Source organism: Typopeltis vanoorti, chromosome 12 (genome assembly GCF_054136105.1).
Source record: "Typopeltis vanoorti isolate ZY-2024b chromosome 12, IOZ_Tvanoo_1.0, whole genome shotgun sequence".
Taxonomy (NCBI): domain Eukaryota; kingdom Metazoa; phylum Arthropoda; class Arachnida; order Uropygi; family Thelyphonidae; genus Typopeltis; species Typopeltis vanoorti.
The window spans coordinates 131531530-131548775 of NC_143560.1; the positions used below are offsets into that span (position 1 = coordinate 131531530).

The window sequence follows — 17246 nt, forward strand, 5'->3', positions numbered from 1 at the left end:
ATAAATCTGCTACAAGTCTGTAAGATTCCCTGACTAAATTGAATAACTGTTGTAATAGATATGGTATGAAGGTTAGCAATAACAAGACAAATACAATGAAAATAGGCGGAAGCATTGAAAATATCAACTGTGTGATGGAGAACCTATAGAACAAGTAAAACATTTCAGCTACTCAAGTACGATTTTTAGTGAAAATGGTAAATTAAATATGGAAATAGACAACAGAAAACTAGCTACACTACAGGTGATTACTTCATGATTAAGTTCACCAACTGGAGGAAAGTTTGAAACCCCCTCTTACAATTACATCCTATGATGAAATGTTGAGATCTAGATCTCTTGATGCTTGTGTGTTCTCCTTTACATGCTGTCTGAGATAGTTATCTCTAAAAACTCGAGAAATTCATTTTCCTTATTTCCAAATGCTATCTCTTCATTAGAATATATGCTATCATAATTAAACTCACCCATGATAATTGCCCTTCCTTTGTTCACTAATCCAAGTTGTTTATAAATATCTTCATCACCACTCTCCACATTTTCATGCCTATAGCAACATCCAACTAAACATGTCTTCTTGTCAGCCTCCACATTACATCACACTGCTTCATACCTATTACCACTATTTCCCTCTTTTATGTCTACCTTATGTGGACTTAATTTCCTTGCTATCATCAGCAGCACTACTCCTACTTTCCTGTACTTTCTATCCTTGTGAAAAATACTGTGTCCTTCTATTTCTATTCCTGTTTGACTATCATCTTCATTCAACCTTGTTTAATTTATTCCAATGATTTTGGGGTAAATAAACTCAATTGTTGAAACCATTTCATCTCCTTATTTCTGATATATCTGGCATTCATAAACAAACAAAGCAGTTCAGTTTTAGGTATATAGTCAGTCCTATCCTGCTCTATCACCTTTATTACCTCTTACCACACATATATCTGCTCAGCCTCAACTTCCCTACCCACACTGCAATTTACTTCATCTTCATACACACATTCACTGCCACTTTCAACATCCAATTTCCCTATGCCATGTCTCCCTGTCCATCCACTGTGTCGGGTGGACATAGAGATATAAGTTGAATAACAGTTTTAATAAATTTGGTATGAAAATCAGCAATAACAAGACAATCACAATGAAAATAGGCAGAAACATGGAGAATATCAACTTCATTGTGAATGGAGAACCTATAGAACAAGTAAAACATTTCAGCTAGCTAAGCACAATTTTTAGAAGATGGTAAATTAAATATGGTAATGGACAACAGAATTCACCAAGCCAGCATATTCAGCTGACTTCATGTTATGAAGTCAGCTGAATAAATGTATATAGACTAAAAGAGAAATTAGTCAAAATACTAAATTAACTGTATACAAGACTGTTCAAACCAATTTTAAACGAATGGATCTGAGAGCTAGGTTTGAAATAGAATACTTGACCAAAAACTAGAGACCACATATATGAAGGTTCTGAGAAAGATTAGGGGTGTGAACAAATGCGTTAATGGCAATATCATACTAAAAACAAGTATATTAGGAAAGAACTTGACATTACTAGTATCCAGGAATGTGTTAGCCAAGCTAATCTCAGGTGGTATGGTCACTTCAACAGAATGAGAGTGGAATGATTACCAAAACAAGTGCTCTCTGCACAATTGGCAGGAAAAAGACCCAGAGGAGTATCAAGATGTAGATAGATTGATACAGTAAAAAAGTGCCTTAGATGACAGTAATATAAGATTTGACAATGTTGGAGTCTTGGCAGATAACAGATTGATTTAGAGTAAAATTGTTGATAGGAAGTTGGTAATGATATAACTTTTTCATGTAATACTATCATAATATCCTGAACACCCCTTGAGAGTACACATCAGGAATTTGATGAGATGATGATGATAGTTTCCCAGTGGAACAGCACATTGCTTCCACCTTACAAAAGAAAAAAAATCTATCCCTCTATTGACATTAACTTTCCTCTTCTTGACCACCTTCCAAGCCAATATCCCTTAATGATTATCAGCTACATCTGTACTTATACCTAATTTAGAACCATAGTCTCTGAGGACATCACCAGATTCAACACTTTAAAATCTTCTTTTGTTTCATGTTATGTTGCTTAAAGTAGATATCTCTCAGGCACTCAATCAATTCACTATCCTTGCATTTCCATACACTACTATTCCTCTAATTATCACCTTCTTCCTAGTTGCTCCACCATTACTAGAGCAACTAGGAGGAAGGTGATATTGACCCACCTATGTCTGAGGACTATTGACTCACCTATGTCTGAACAATGCGTCTCACCAATGTGCATGGAGAGAATGAAGTGCATGAAGAGCTTCATGCAGCATGAGAAGATGCATTAAGAATATAAGACACAGGCCAGAAGAGTGACTAGTATGGTAAGGAAGGCAAAACTGGAATATGAGAAAAGATTGGCCCTTAGATCCAAGGAAAATCCTGGGGATTTTTTAGATATGTGGCCAGCAGGAGGAGAAATGACTATGGAAGAATGATATTGTGGGATAAAAATGGGAATAGAGTGACTGATGCAGAGGACATAGTGGAATTGTTCAATGAACACTTTATTGGACTATTTCATCCTGGAGGAGTCAGTTTTAATGCTAGAGGGGATTGGACAGTTTCGAGGTTTAGAGGTACAGGAGGAGAGTGTTCCACATACTCTGGATGTTAGTAAACCTGTGGGATTGGATGGTATTTCACCACGAGTTTTGAGAGAATGTGCTAAGTAACTGACAGTGCCCTTGACCTGGCTTTTCAATGAAAGTCTGGCTGTGGGAAAGGTGCCCATGGAATGGAAGGAAGGTAAGATTGTGCCATTGCATAACAGCGGTAGCAGACTGGAAGTGTCTAATTATAGGCCAGTTTGTGTGTCATCAGTAGTTAGTAATATCTTGGAGAAAGTAGTGAGGGACCATATGCAGCATTGGGCAGATGAGGGTAATGTTATCTGTGAGAGTCAACATGGATTTGTGAAGGGGCGCTCTTCTTTTAGCAATATGCTAGCCTTTATAGATAAAGTTACAAGAGCATTAGATGAGGGAAAGGCATATATTGCCATTTTCCTAGACTTACCAAAGGCATTTAACAGGGTGCCACATGATAAGCTGATATTCAAGTTGCAGCACATGGATCTGGATGTCAGATTGGTCAACTGGATTCAGGATTGGCTGTCCGATAGGTATCGGAGAGTTGTGTATGGTGGAGCAATATCAAAGAGGCAGAAGGTTACAAGTGGGGTTCCTCCACAAGGCTCGGTACTAGGACCTATATTGTCTAACCTTTATATCAATGACATTGTCCGTGGATTGCAATGGGATATTCGGTTGTTTGCGAATGATGTGAAGCTGGGAAGGGTTATTAGTAATAGTGCAGATGTGGTAGCCCTGCAAGAGGATTTGAATAAGCTAGATAGATGGGCAAATGAATGGTGGTGTCAATTTAATACAGCAAAATGTAAGGTCCTGAGGTTTGGGACACATCGATGGGACCCTGCATACTCTATGGGAGGAGTTAAACTGTAGGAAGTAGGTGAGACAAGAGATCTGGATTTGACGATTGATAGAAACCTGAAATTTAGGGGACATATTGCAAAGATAGTGAAAGTAGAGGATTGTGTAGAGGATTGTGGCAATAATAAGAAGGATATTGACCTGCAGAGATAAAATGGTTATCCTTCCATTGTATAAGACTCTGATCAGACCACACTTAGATTATTGTTCTCAGATCTGGTCCCTAGGATTTGAAGGGGATAAATTAACTGTGGAAAGGGTACAAAGGTGAATAACAAAGATGGTGTCGGGACTGTGCAATAGTCTGGGTAGTGGCCCTTCCCTTAATGCATAACAATAGACATATCCGCATGGAGATGTGCTTTGCATTATAGGAGATACTGAGACAGGATTGTTGGTAGCTTGCTCCACCTTTGCAACAAGTTGTCCTGGTGTTGTAGCACCTTACCACAGTACTGAAGATACTTTCAGGCGCAAACTTTGTTTGCTCACACTTGGATAAAGGATTAAACAAAATTTATTATACTCTAACCAAGTGAAAAATAAACTTTCAACATGTACAATGTTAGTTATGAGGATTGGCTGAGGGAGTGTGGACTGCAGAGTTTGGTGGATAGAAGTAGGGCGTGGATATGATTGAGACTTTTAAACTGCCGAGTGGTGGTTAGAGGGTAGACACTGGGGAGTTCTTTCGCTTGGTTGAACAGCGGGAAGGATTCATGACAAGGGGCCATCCCTGGAAGTTACAAAAGGAAACTGTGAGAAAGAGGGTGAGGAGTGGTTTCTTTGCATGAAGGGTAGTTGAACCATGGAATGCATTGCCTGATGGAGTGGTGAGGACGAAAACGGTCAATGCATTTAAGGATTGGTATGATAGACTTTGTGTTTCCTAGGACTTCCTTCGATGAGTCTCGATAGACTTGTGTTTTTTAGAAACGTCCTCCCACAATTAGTCTTTTGACTCCATGGAAGACTGAATAATAATAATAAAAAAAATAATAATAATGTTCATATTCTGGTGAAGTGCTAGCACTTCAAATAAGAAAGCGACTTTTTTTCTAATATGGCTGAGCCATATACACTCAGGCAAATCTTATCAGATTCAAACAAATTGCATTAAGTATTTATCTCTTTACACAGAATTAATTAATACAAATGCATTTGATTGTAAATACTATTTATTTGTAGACACAGCTATTCTTAATTTAACTTATTAACCTCGCATTTTGTATTTAACATGGTATTTACTAATATTTCTTTTTAATACTATTTATTATTACCTTGTGTCCTGCTCTAAGCTTTGTTTTGTTGAAGTAAGACCTTTTCTTTCTTATCAAAATGTACCTTAAACCAACAAACCAGCCAATCATTTTGCAATTAGTGTTCGTTGTTTTGGTGAAAGTGATGACCTCATCACTTCGAAAGGTTCCTGTAGGCTTTAGCTTTGAAACTCTTTTTATTATAATTATTATTATTATTCCAAGATCCTCTGTGGAGTCAAAGACTCATTACAGGAGGTCCCTTGGTCATACACACAGTGCATCATACCGTGATGCACTGTGTGTATAACCTTCAAATTCTCTGCAGACACCATACACTCAGGCAATACATTCCATTTATTCACAGTTCTCCTTACAAAAGCCCTCTTTCTCACTCCCTTGCTCACATCCTCCTTAAACAGCTTCTAGGAATGACCTCTTGCACTCTCCCCATCTCCCAGCATTTTATGAAAAACCCCTTCAATGTCAATTCTGTAACAATCCTTTGCGAATTTATACATCTCATCGGCTGAGGGAATGTGGACTGCAGAGTTTGGTGGATAGAAGAAGGAGAGGTGATATGATTGAGACTTTTAAACTGTTGAGAGGTGGTTACAGGGTTGACAATGGGGAGTTCTTTCACTTGGTTGAACAGCGGGAAGGAGTGATGACAAGAAGCCATCCCTGGAAGTTACAAAAGGAAGCTGTGAGCAATCGGGAAAATATCTTCATGCAATCCAGGAGTGGTTTCTTTGTGTGGAGGGTGGTTGAACCATGGAATGCATTGCCTGATGGAGTGGTGAGAGCAAGAACGGTCAATGAATTTAAGGAGTGGTATGATAGACTTTGTGTTTCTTAGGGGGGGACCTCCCCTCGATGAGTCTTGACAGACTTTATGTTCTTAGGAAGGACCTCCTACATAGAGTCTTTTGACTCCATGGAGGCCTGAATAATAATAATAATAATAATAATAATAATAATAATAATAATAATAATAATAATATACACCCCTATACCTCCTATCCACCTGACTCTGTAAATTGCATCTTCTCAACTTTTATATTCAACATTCCAGAAACCAGAAATTACTTTAGTCAGTTGCCTCTGTGCCCTTTCCAATATCTTTTCTACCAGGTGACTAAATTTGTGCACAGTTATCCATATGTGGTGTGGCCAAATAAAAATATTATACAGTGGACAAGATTTGTTGTGTTCTCCTCACAATTTTGGCAATGTGTCCACTAAATTTTAGATCCTTATCTGCCATCCCACCAAGATTTCTTATTTCACTCCACCTCCAACAATATATCCCCAACAAGCATAACTTTTACATCCCATCTTCCTTTCCCAAATTTTAAAATCTTACATTTTGCAACATAGAACTGACATCCCCACTCCCATACTGTTTCATTCAGTTTATTCAAGTCTTCTTGTAGGCCTAGTATTTATAATAATAAGAAGAAGAATAAAAACTAGATCTTTTATTCATTCATTTACCCAATGTATATTTTGCAATTTCAGGTTGGTACGTCAAGTTAATCGATAACAACGGAACTGTATCGAGTAGCTCTATAGATCCACATTCAGAAGAAAAGTGCCTAAAATTCTGGTACTTCATAGAAGGAACTAACAATGATATACTCCATGTGTATTTATCAACTGTTTTGAATGACAGTGAATCAGAGTTACTTTGGACTGATGTTGCAGAAGAGAATGTGGAAGGTGAATGGACAAGTGGTATGATTCCTGTCATTGGAAGAACTCATATGTATCAGGTACAGTACAATTGAATGCTTTAGATTTTGTGATTGTATCATATGATAAATTTATGACATCTTGAAAGCCTCCAGTTGGAACTACACTGTATCACAATGATATGGAACTGTAATTAAAATACACACAGAGTAGTACATAATGATTTGATGCTTTACAATACGATGTCTGATCTTAAACAGCACAGGTGCTTTCACTATTCATGCATGTTGGAACAAGATAGTTTGGTAGTAGATTTTTCATGTCATTTTATGGAAAAGCTTTCAAACAATATATTTTTTAAGCTGACTATCTTACTCTTTCTTCCCAACAAATGAGTGACCAATGATAATTCATACTTTTCCATTATAAGAAAAAGGAGAGAACTAAAATAATAGACAGTATACATTTGTATATTGTTTAGTAGGGTGTTACATTTCCCTCCACTAAGTGAGAGTAATCATAAAGTAATCATTTGGGTTGCTAGCAATATGAAGACCTCTGTTAGGAAAGGATAAATCTGGAACTACAAGGATGGTGATTATGAAAAGCTTAAGAAACAGCTTTGAGCTATAACATGGAATGAGGAGTTAAGCAGGGAGGAGATAAATGCTTCTTGAGCACTGACAGATACTTATTACAACATCATCAATGTGTGAAAGTATTCTGAAGTTTAAAAGACAGAATAAGGTAGGTGTCAAGTGAATGAATGAAGGGATTAAGCATGAAATATGGAAGAAAGCATTGTGCAGGCAGGCAACAAAAGATGAATAATGGTAATAATCAATTGTTTGAAAAGTATAAAAAAGCAGGCCAAGAAGGTGACTCAGATAGTAAGAATAGCAAAAGTGAAGTATAAGCAGAAATTAGCGAATTAAAGTAAGAAAATTCCTATATTTTTTTTTTCATATGTGGCAAGTAGAAAGAAGAGTGATTATGACAAGATGATTAATGAGTGAGATGGGTAGATCAATAGAATGTGGAAGGTGAATGGACAATCTGTATGATTCCTGCTGTAGAGGACATAGTTGAGGTTCAGTGAACAGTCATCATGATGTTTCATTCTCAGTGTGAAATCACAAGACGTTCAAGTGTAGAGGAAATAGGAAGAGATGGCTTGTTGGTAAACAACAACAGATTTTGAAGAGTTCAGTAAGTTTGATGTTGATGATGCAATAGAAAAACCCTCATTAATGATGGTACTAACAAGGGGCCTGGTTCAGATGGTAATCCTCCAGTTGTGCCCAAGACTTGTGCTGCAGAATTGACACCCATCCTGTTAATCTATATAAAGGTTCATATTCTACTGGCATCTACTCATCAGCATGGAAGCAAGCCCACATCCGGCCTCTACAAAAAAAAGAGTAACAAAAGGCAGCCATCTAACTATCATCACGTTGCTCTCACCTCAGTACTTTCAAAAGTGATGGAGAAGTTATCAACTTGGAGACTCATCAGTTAATTAGTGATCACCAATATAAATTCCACCATTCTCATTCTACAACTAACCTCTTAACTGATCTCACCCACCTTTGGACTAAGGCCATGGAAAGATTTGGAGAACCTCATGTTATAATCCTCAATATTTCTCTAAGACATTTGATCATGTTAGGTACTGAGGCCTCCTTAACAAGCTGCCATCTTATGGCCTCCCTTCTACACTCTGATTGGAATGCTAGCTTCCTCACTGGTTATTCATTGTGTGTTATGGTGGATGGCTTCCCTCATCAGATTACCCATCTATGCTGGAGTGCCTCAGGGTTCTGTGCTCTTATCTACATACTTCCTCCTTTACATCAATGAGTTCCTTTATCTGACTTCAAATCCCATTCACAACTTCGCCAATGATAAACAGGAATCTTCATTCCTGTTTATCATTTAATAAACTCTGCAGTACCCTAAAGATGCCTCAAGCTCTTCCATAACCACTGATTTGAACACCAAGACCTCTCTAATAATTCTTGATTATATTCAGAAGATCGCAATCTGCTTAATAGATGACCTTTCCCTCACAGACCCCCTTCAGTCACTTTATCATAGGTGCTCTGTTTCAGTGCTGTGCCTTTTCTATAGATATTTCCATGGGCATTGCTCCTCTGAATTGGCTGCTACTACCCCTCCACTTTCTTCTAACCATAGAACTAGAGCAGCCACTGGCCAACTCGTCCATAGTGTCCAGCATTGAACATACTGAACAAACGTCCTTCATTCCATCAACCTCTATTCTTTGGAACAAACTCCCCCATACTGTTTTTCCCACTGAATACAACTTCCCACACTTTAAGAACAGACCATATTTTCTTTTTAATCACTTGCCAACACATGGCACTGTAGTGAGATGGAAGGAATGAGAGGTAGTCCATGGATGTTGTATGGAGATGAGGTGAAGAAAGATGTGAGGAGTAGGCTTTTTACATGGAAAATGGTTGCTTAGTGGAAAATGTTGATGGAGTACCTTGTGAATGCAGGGATCCTCAATGATTATTATTATTATTATGGGTATCTCCATGGAATCAGTAGACTCATCGCGGGAGACCCAAACTAGCAAAACAATATCTGTCATATCTCTTCTTGAATTCATTTACAGACGAAGAGCTCACAACTAAGTCAGGCAATGAATTCCACTCATTCACCACCCTCCAGGAAAAAAACCTTGTTCTGACACCTTTGTTATCCACACTCTTCTTTAATTTCCAGAGATGACCTCTTGTTCTTCCATCACTATCACACAGCTGAAACATTTCCCCTGCATCAATCCTATAAAACCTTTCAGTAATTTGAATGTTTCTATCATATCCCCTCTTCTTTGCCTATCAACCAATCTCTGCAATCCACAAGCTCTCAATATATCAATGTAGGGAGCATTTTTTATATCACTCACGAATCTGGTCACTCTTCTCTGAACCCTCTCCACAGCCTCCTCATCTCCAAGGAATCCAGGTGACCAGACCTGAGCACAGTAATCCAAATGTGGAAGTATCAATGCTTTATAAAGTGGAATAATAACCTCTTTATCTCTGGATGTCAGTGTGTTCCTCAACAACCAAGTAATCCTAGGTGCAATCTTGGAGACCTTAGCAATGTGTCCTCTGAACTTCATCCCTATCTACCAATACCTCTAAGTCCCTAGCCTCATCAATCTCTTGGAGTACCTTTCCATCGATGTATTACACAGCTGGTAATCTTTTAATCCCAAAATGCATGACTTTACACTTTTCCACATTGAACTGACATCCATTATCTTTTGCCCATTTTACCAGCTTATTTAAATCCTCCTGCAAACTTCAACATCAGCTTGATTTTTTATTGCACTACACAACTTTGCATCATCAGCAAACAACTGAATATCTCCCTTTAAGCAATTTCCTATATCATTTATATCCAAATTAAACAACATTGGCCCAAGCACAGAGCCCTGAGGCAGCTCACTGGTCACTTGCCTCATTCTGGACTCGGCCTCTCCATACACCACCTTCTGGTATCTCTCCCTGAGCCATTCTCCTATCCATATCACCAATTTAATATCCATTCCCATCTGCTCCAATTTGCATAACAATATTCTATGGGGTATCCTGTCAAAAGCCTTAGCAAAATCCAGAAGTACCACTGTGTAGCCAGTTCCTTTGTCCAACTCAGATGTTATTCTATTATGAATAGTTAATAGATTGCTAAGGCAGGATCTACCTTTAACAAAACCATGTTGGCCTCTATAGAGTATCATATCCTGATCCACCCATTCTTGAATTTTGTCTTTAACCAACTTTTCCAATACTTTTACCACTACTCCTGAGATGGTGATTGGTCTGTAATTAAATACCGCAGTTTTAGAGCCACCCTTATGCAAAGGAACCACTTTGCCTAACTTCCACTCCCTAGGGACCATACCAGAGTTCAAACTTAAATTAAATATCCAAGTAAGAGGGGGTTGACAATTCATTTGCACATTCACGCAACACCCGAGCTGATATTCCATCTAAGCCTACAGCAGTGTTTGCATTTAAATTTTGCAATAAAATTTAAATGCAAACACTGCTGATTTCAAGGTTCAATATTTATTTATACTGACATTTATATTTATTATTATTATTATTATTATTATTATTATTATTATAAATAATAATAACATAACCTTTCCTCAGAGAGATCTTCATATGGCTTATCAACACTGTCCAAATCATCTCGTGTTCACTCTCTCTCTCTAACTGGATGTGGGAATGACCTCCCATTCACCTTCACGTATTATTTATTTATTCGTATGGCAAAAATAACAAAACGTGCAGTATAATACACTGTCATTTTAAATGCAAATAAAGTTAAAAGTCATTTTAAAACCAATAAAATTAAAAGGTTATATCCATATTAGTCAAATCGTTCATAACTTCAAGAGTAGCACTTTTTAGTCCGATTTGTCTTTTGAATATGCTCTAAGATAACATTGGGTCACAATATGGTCCATAGTTTGTCTTTGAGCTCCACAATCACAACGTGGGGACTGTTGTTTACTCCATTTAAAAAGCATATCCACATATGCACCATGACCAGTTTGTATTCTATTAAGCTGCATCCAGAATTTTCATAGAAGGTTAGAGCAAGATTAAAATAAAAACTTTCTTGTAATTTGTTGAGAAAAAAATTTGTAATATCATCTGACTTGCTCTCCCATTGTTCTTAACACTTTTGCTTGAGGTCGAAGTTAGATTGTAATAGTTGTTGGGCTAATTGTAGTGGTGGATGTCTCGATCTCAGTCGTTGTATACTTAAATCTGGGAGATCTAAATGTATTGGTAGGGCTGTGTTCTCCAGGATTTTCTTATACTCCTGAGGGCTTTCATCCTGCACAGACTTGGCAGAACAATGTTGCTAAGAGCTGGGAGCCAGTGTATAGGCATTGATTTGATTGTGCCAGAAATCACTCTCATTGTATTATTTAGTTGGTTATCAACAAGTTTAACACATGTGCTATTTAGCCACACTGGTGAGCAATATTCAACAGCAGAGAAAACTAAACCAACAGCTGTAATCCGTAGATTATCAGTTGTTGCTCCCCATGTCATACCTATTCGTTTTTGTATTATATTGTTACGGATTCTTAACTTAGAAGTAGAGTTTGTTAGGTGTTGCTTATAAGAGAGCGTGCTGTCCAAGGTCAAGCACAAATACTTTGGAAACTTATTATGTCATAGTAAGCATCCTTCAAAGCAGATATACAAAGTGACATCACATGTGATTATTAAGATAAAAGCTTGATACTTCTGTTTTGTCTGGGTTGAACTGGAGCCTCCATTTTTTTTGTAATATTCACCTATTGTTTTCAGATCTTTTGTAAGTACCTCTTCTGCCTGAAGAGGTACTTACAAAAGTCAACTTACAAGGTACTTACAAGGGTCAATATTGCACCAATACTGACCCTTGTGGAAGTCCATTATTAAGTTTTCGTTGTCGGGACATTTTATTTCTTAATATAACTTGAAAGAAACATTCCGTGAGCATGGAGGAAATTAAGTGTACAGTCCGTTTACATGGTACTGTACTAAGAAATTTGTATATAAGACCTTCAAGCCATACTGTGTCATCGGCTGCTGTTAGGTCCAGAAAGACAGCTGATGTTTTTTCTTTCTTCTGGAATCCAGCTTCTATGTATGATGTTAAAGCGCGCACCTGATCACAGCAACAATGTTTTTCTCTAAAACCACTTGTTGAAATGGGACATGCTGCATAATTGGTATGAGCAATCTGTTGTACAGAAGGTGTTCTAGCATTTTATAGGTGCAGCTCAATAAAGCAGTAGGTCTGTAACTTTTTGCCTCCTGGGGCAGTTTTCCAGGTTTAAGAATAGCAACTATTTTCGACTTCTTAAACTGACTAGGTAGTCAACCAGTCAATAATATATCAAAAAAGAATTCAGAGAGCCATTTTATAGTATTTGGCTCACTATTAATCAGGAATTCAGGATGCATACCGTCGAAGCCTGGGGCCCTGCCTGCTTTGACATCTATTATGATGGCTTTTACTTCATCTAGAGTAAAGATTGAGGCATATTGTGAAACAGCAGGAGTATTTGTTTTTAATGTTCTAAGTTCTTTCTTAACTTTCTTGTTATGTTTATGGTCCCTAGGTGACCCTACCATATTAACGATTTGATTAACTATTTTCTTGGGGGAGATCGTTATGCTTTTTCTTTTAGGTAGATTAGTTATGGATAGTTTTTGGAGAGGATTCCAAGCTTTTCTACTTGATCATTTGACATCAAGGTTTTCAACCATATCAATCCATTTTGTTTTTCGAGATGAGTTCAGACTATGTAGTAATTCATCTGCTATTTCAGGATCTGCACTTTTGAGGAACTCTCTATAAAGATTTTCACTCTCTTCATTCCATCCAGGAACATAATCTTTTCTGTAACCTCTAGGGATATATTTTTTAGCAGTAACCAAATTCTTGATCCTCTTGCTCCTTCTACTACGTGTTGCCTCAGACATTTGTTCCCCAAGAATGTAGATATTCCATTCCCTTATTACTACATGCAGTTTCCTCTTCCCGGTTTATACTGTTGTAGTTAAAATCTTCCATAATAATCATTATTCTTGCACTTGCCAAGCTTAACTGCCTAAACATCTCCTGCTCCTCACCCTCTATTCTACCTGGCTTGTAGCAATGCCCCAGTAATTATCCTGTCTCTCTTGCCCACCTCTACTTCACACTATATGCTTTCAAAACCATTAGTAACAGTGCCCTGCAAATCCTCCACTTTGTGGACATAAGTCATCATTCATCATAAGCAGTACTCCACCATCACATTTTCCCTTCCTATCCTGTTGAAAAAAAAAAGCTGCATCCTGCTAATTCTGTTCATACTTCATTGGATTTAGCATTACCCAATGTATTCCCCTTTCTCCCAAGCTCCTATTCCCACAAGAGGCCACCACTGCTACAATTCTAGTTTCCCTGCATTGACACACTGACTGTTCAGGGAATAGCATTCTTTTCAGATGCTTGCATTCCTCATTCGAATGCATGCTATCACCCTCTCTCTCTCTCCACACACACACAGTTCCTTTCTTTCATCAAATATCCCCCAAGCATCCACATAATACAATCCTCTCTTTCAACACATTCTGGCTATCATTATTCATTATTGATGATCCTCTCAGCTCTGCATTTTCGTACCTGGACAACACACATAATATCTTCCTTCTCTGACTATTCTTCCATACAACCTCAAACATGAACTTCACATCTCTTGCCACCCGATTCACACTGCCTCCCAAGTTATTCATGCCCACAATCACAATCATCTTATCCACTTTTTACCCCGCTTAATTGCCTTAGCCACACTTTTCATCATTCCTCCAGTAAAACAGTCCTGAGGCATTCTATTTTGCACACTGCAGATCAAGTCTCCACACATCACACCTCTTACAACTCTGCTTCTTCCTTGCTCAGCATCCTTTTCTCTATCGTCCTCTTTCCTCTAACACTTTATTTCTATGTTCCCATAATGACTTGCTGCCTTGGCATCTCTCCATCACTGGTTCCATCACTCCCTCGTAATATATTATTATTATTATTATTATTATTATTACAGGCAGCTCCAAGGATTCAATAGACTCCTCGAGGGAGGCCCTAACATCATATCAAGAACAACTACTCAACATTCACACAGTATCTACCATACTTCACCTTGAATTCATTCACAGTCATGGCACCCACAACAGACTCTGGCAGCTTATTCCACTCATTTACCACTCTAAAAGAACCCAGCTCTAACACTCTTGCTGACCACACTCTTGCCCAGCTTCCATGGATGTCCCCTAGTTCTCCCACCACCAGTCCTGATCTCAAAATTAACCTCTGAATTAATCCTATAAAAACCCTTCAGCAATTTGAATGTCTCAATCATATCTCTCCTTTTCTGCCTATCAACCAATTTCTGCAACCCACAAATCTTCAACCTGTTTTCATAAGGTTCATTCCATATAGATCTGCGATCATCTTGGTCACTCATCTCTGGATCCTCTCTACTTCCTCCCCATCAAGAAGAAACCCTGGTGCCAATATCTGGGAACAGTAGTCTAGATGGGGTCTTATCAAGGCTCGATACAGAGGAACAATAACCTGTTTGTCTCTGCTTGTTAATGTATGTTTCAGCAACCAAGTGATTTGATCAGCTGATTTAGTCACTTTTGCGATGTGCCCTCTGAACTTCAACTCCCTATCCACCAACACTCCCAAATCCCTGGCCTTGTCAATCTCCTGGAGTACAGTTTCACCAATGTGATATACTGCTGCTAATCTTTTCACTCCAAAATGCATTACTTCCACTTTGCCACATTAAATTGACATCCATTCTCCTTAGCCCATTCCTCCAAACTATCCAAATCATCCTGCAAACTTTTGACATCCTGTGCACTCACTATTGCTCTATCCAACTTAGCATCATCAGCAAACAAATGAATATTTCCTCTCAGATCCTTTCCTATATCGTTAATGAACAAATTGAACAGTAGTGCTCCAAGAACAGAACCCTGTGGCACACTACTTGTCACAGGCCATCTTTTGGACTCTACTCCTGAATAAACCACTCTCTGCTATCTCTCCAACCACCCTCCTATCCATCTCACCAACCCTATATCCATCCCCATATGTTGCAGTTTACTGAATAGAATTCCATGTGGTATCCTGTCAACGGCATTAGCAAGGTCCAGTAGAATCACTGTAAACCTATTTCTCTTATCCAGTTCAGCTGTCACTGTGTTATAACACGTGAGCAAGTTACTGAGGCATGATCTACCCTTCACAAAACCATGCTGTCCCCAATTCAGTATCCCATTTTCATCTATCTAATCCTGTATTTTCCCTCTTGACTATTTTCTTTAAGACCTTGATAACGATTCCTGATATGCTGATCGGTTGGTAATTTACAACAGGAGTCTTTGAACCTTCTTTATGCAGTGAAATTATTTTCCTCTGTTTCCACCCCCTCGGGACTAACCCAGACCCGAGACTCAAATTAAACAAAATGGTCAAGGGCATTGACAATTCTTTAGCTGCTTCACATACGACATGAGCTGATATACCATCCAATCCCACAGATGTATTGACATTGAGGTTTTGTAACAGACTATTCACCTCCACTTCATTCACCACAATTCCCATTCATTCCCGCAATGTCTCCACCTGGATGATATACTCTTGCAAAGGGCTCGCTCAGTAATTCAACCATATCAATTGATTTGGTTACCTCCTTACCATTGGCATTCTTTAAAATCATTCTGCCATATACGTTTCTTCTTTTACTTGCAACATATCGAAAAAACTGTTTGGGATTCTCTTTAGCTTGCATGGCTAATGTTCTTTCATAATCCGCTTTTGCTTTTCTTACCACACTCGTTACCCTTCTGGCCTGCGCTTTATACTGTTCATGTGCCTACCGGTCACCTTTCTCCTTAAATTTCCTCCATAGTTGTTTCTTTTTTTGCAGCTCAAGCTTAATGGTGTTATTCATCCATTTAACCCCTACTTGATTTATTGTTCAGACTCTAGGTATACAGTCAGCCATTGCCTCCTGCTGACACTTCTTAACTGCCTCCCATGCACTATCAACATTCAGCTCTTGCAGTTTCACATGCCATGGGACTGAACCAATCAAACTCCTAAGCTTGTCATACTTACCAGCCTGAAAATTCCACATGTACCCTGTCTTAATTGTAAATTCCACACCTTTAGCCACCTCCCAAGTCAAGATCCTATGATCACTCTCACCAGTTGGTGGCAACATGGTCATATTCGTTACAGCCAAATTCTCAGATGCAATTACTAAGTCAAGAAATCTCTGACCCCTAGTATTTTCCATTATATACTGTCACAGATAGTTATCCCTTAATAATCACATAAAATCCAATTCCTTCCTCCCATGTGTTCTCTCCTCCTTCCAATCAATGTTACAATAGTTGAAATCCCCCATAATAATTACCCTCCTTCCACTCATTTCTTCTATTTGCTTATGCATACTATCTCCACCATCTATTCCATCACCTGGTCTATAGCAGCACCTAACTATATATTTTGTTCTGCTAGTCTCAATCTCACACCAAATAGCTTCAAATGTGCTCTTTTCTCTATCCTGCAGTTCCACTTCCATTCTCCTTGGCTGCAGCTCATCAGCTATCATCAATAACACTCCCCCCCCATTTTATTCTCCTTGTCACTCCTGAACACACCATACCCCTCACATTCAATCCTACTAGCTATATCATCTTCTGTCAGCCATGTTTCACTAATGCCAACAACCTGTGGCCTGGAAGTGCCAATCAAAGCCAAAAAGTCTTCCTTCTTGTTCCTGATACTTCTGGAATTAGTATACATGAATTGCAGAAGCCCATTTGACCCATCCTTATTTTGATGCCTTATACTAACTATCCCATTCTGATTTGTTGTACTTCACACTTGCTCGGGCATATTACACACACATTCATACACTCAGCTGTCTCCCTAAAGTTTGCATATCTACTTCCATAATAACTCTAGTTTCCCTGATTCTGCACATTTACTTCCACTTCATTCAACAACACCTTTTCAAGTCTCCTTACACTAAATTCATTCAAATTTAAACCATCCATCTTATAAAAATCCTTTTGCCCATCGAACTCGCTCCACAAATTCCACACCACTACTCCTGCATGAAGTCGTTAGCG

The 17246-nt window shown here is 38.4% G+C and overlaps 1 protein-coding gene across 1 annotated transcript in view; it reads left to right on the top strand.

Annotated features, from left to right (window-relative positions):
- LOC150101230 (MAM and LDL-receptor class A domain-containing protein 2-like) overlaps positions 1-17246 on the top strand; it is a 1363156-nt gene that overhangs the window by 394309 nt on the left and 951601 nt on the right. The window contains exon 15 of the mRNA XM_090402193.1: positions 6322-6575. Within this exon, the coding sequence (XP_090258319.1) occupies positions 6322-6575 (254 nt within the window). The remainder of the gene's footprint in view (positions 1-6321; positions 6576-17246) is intronic.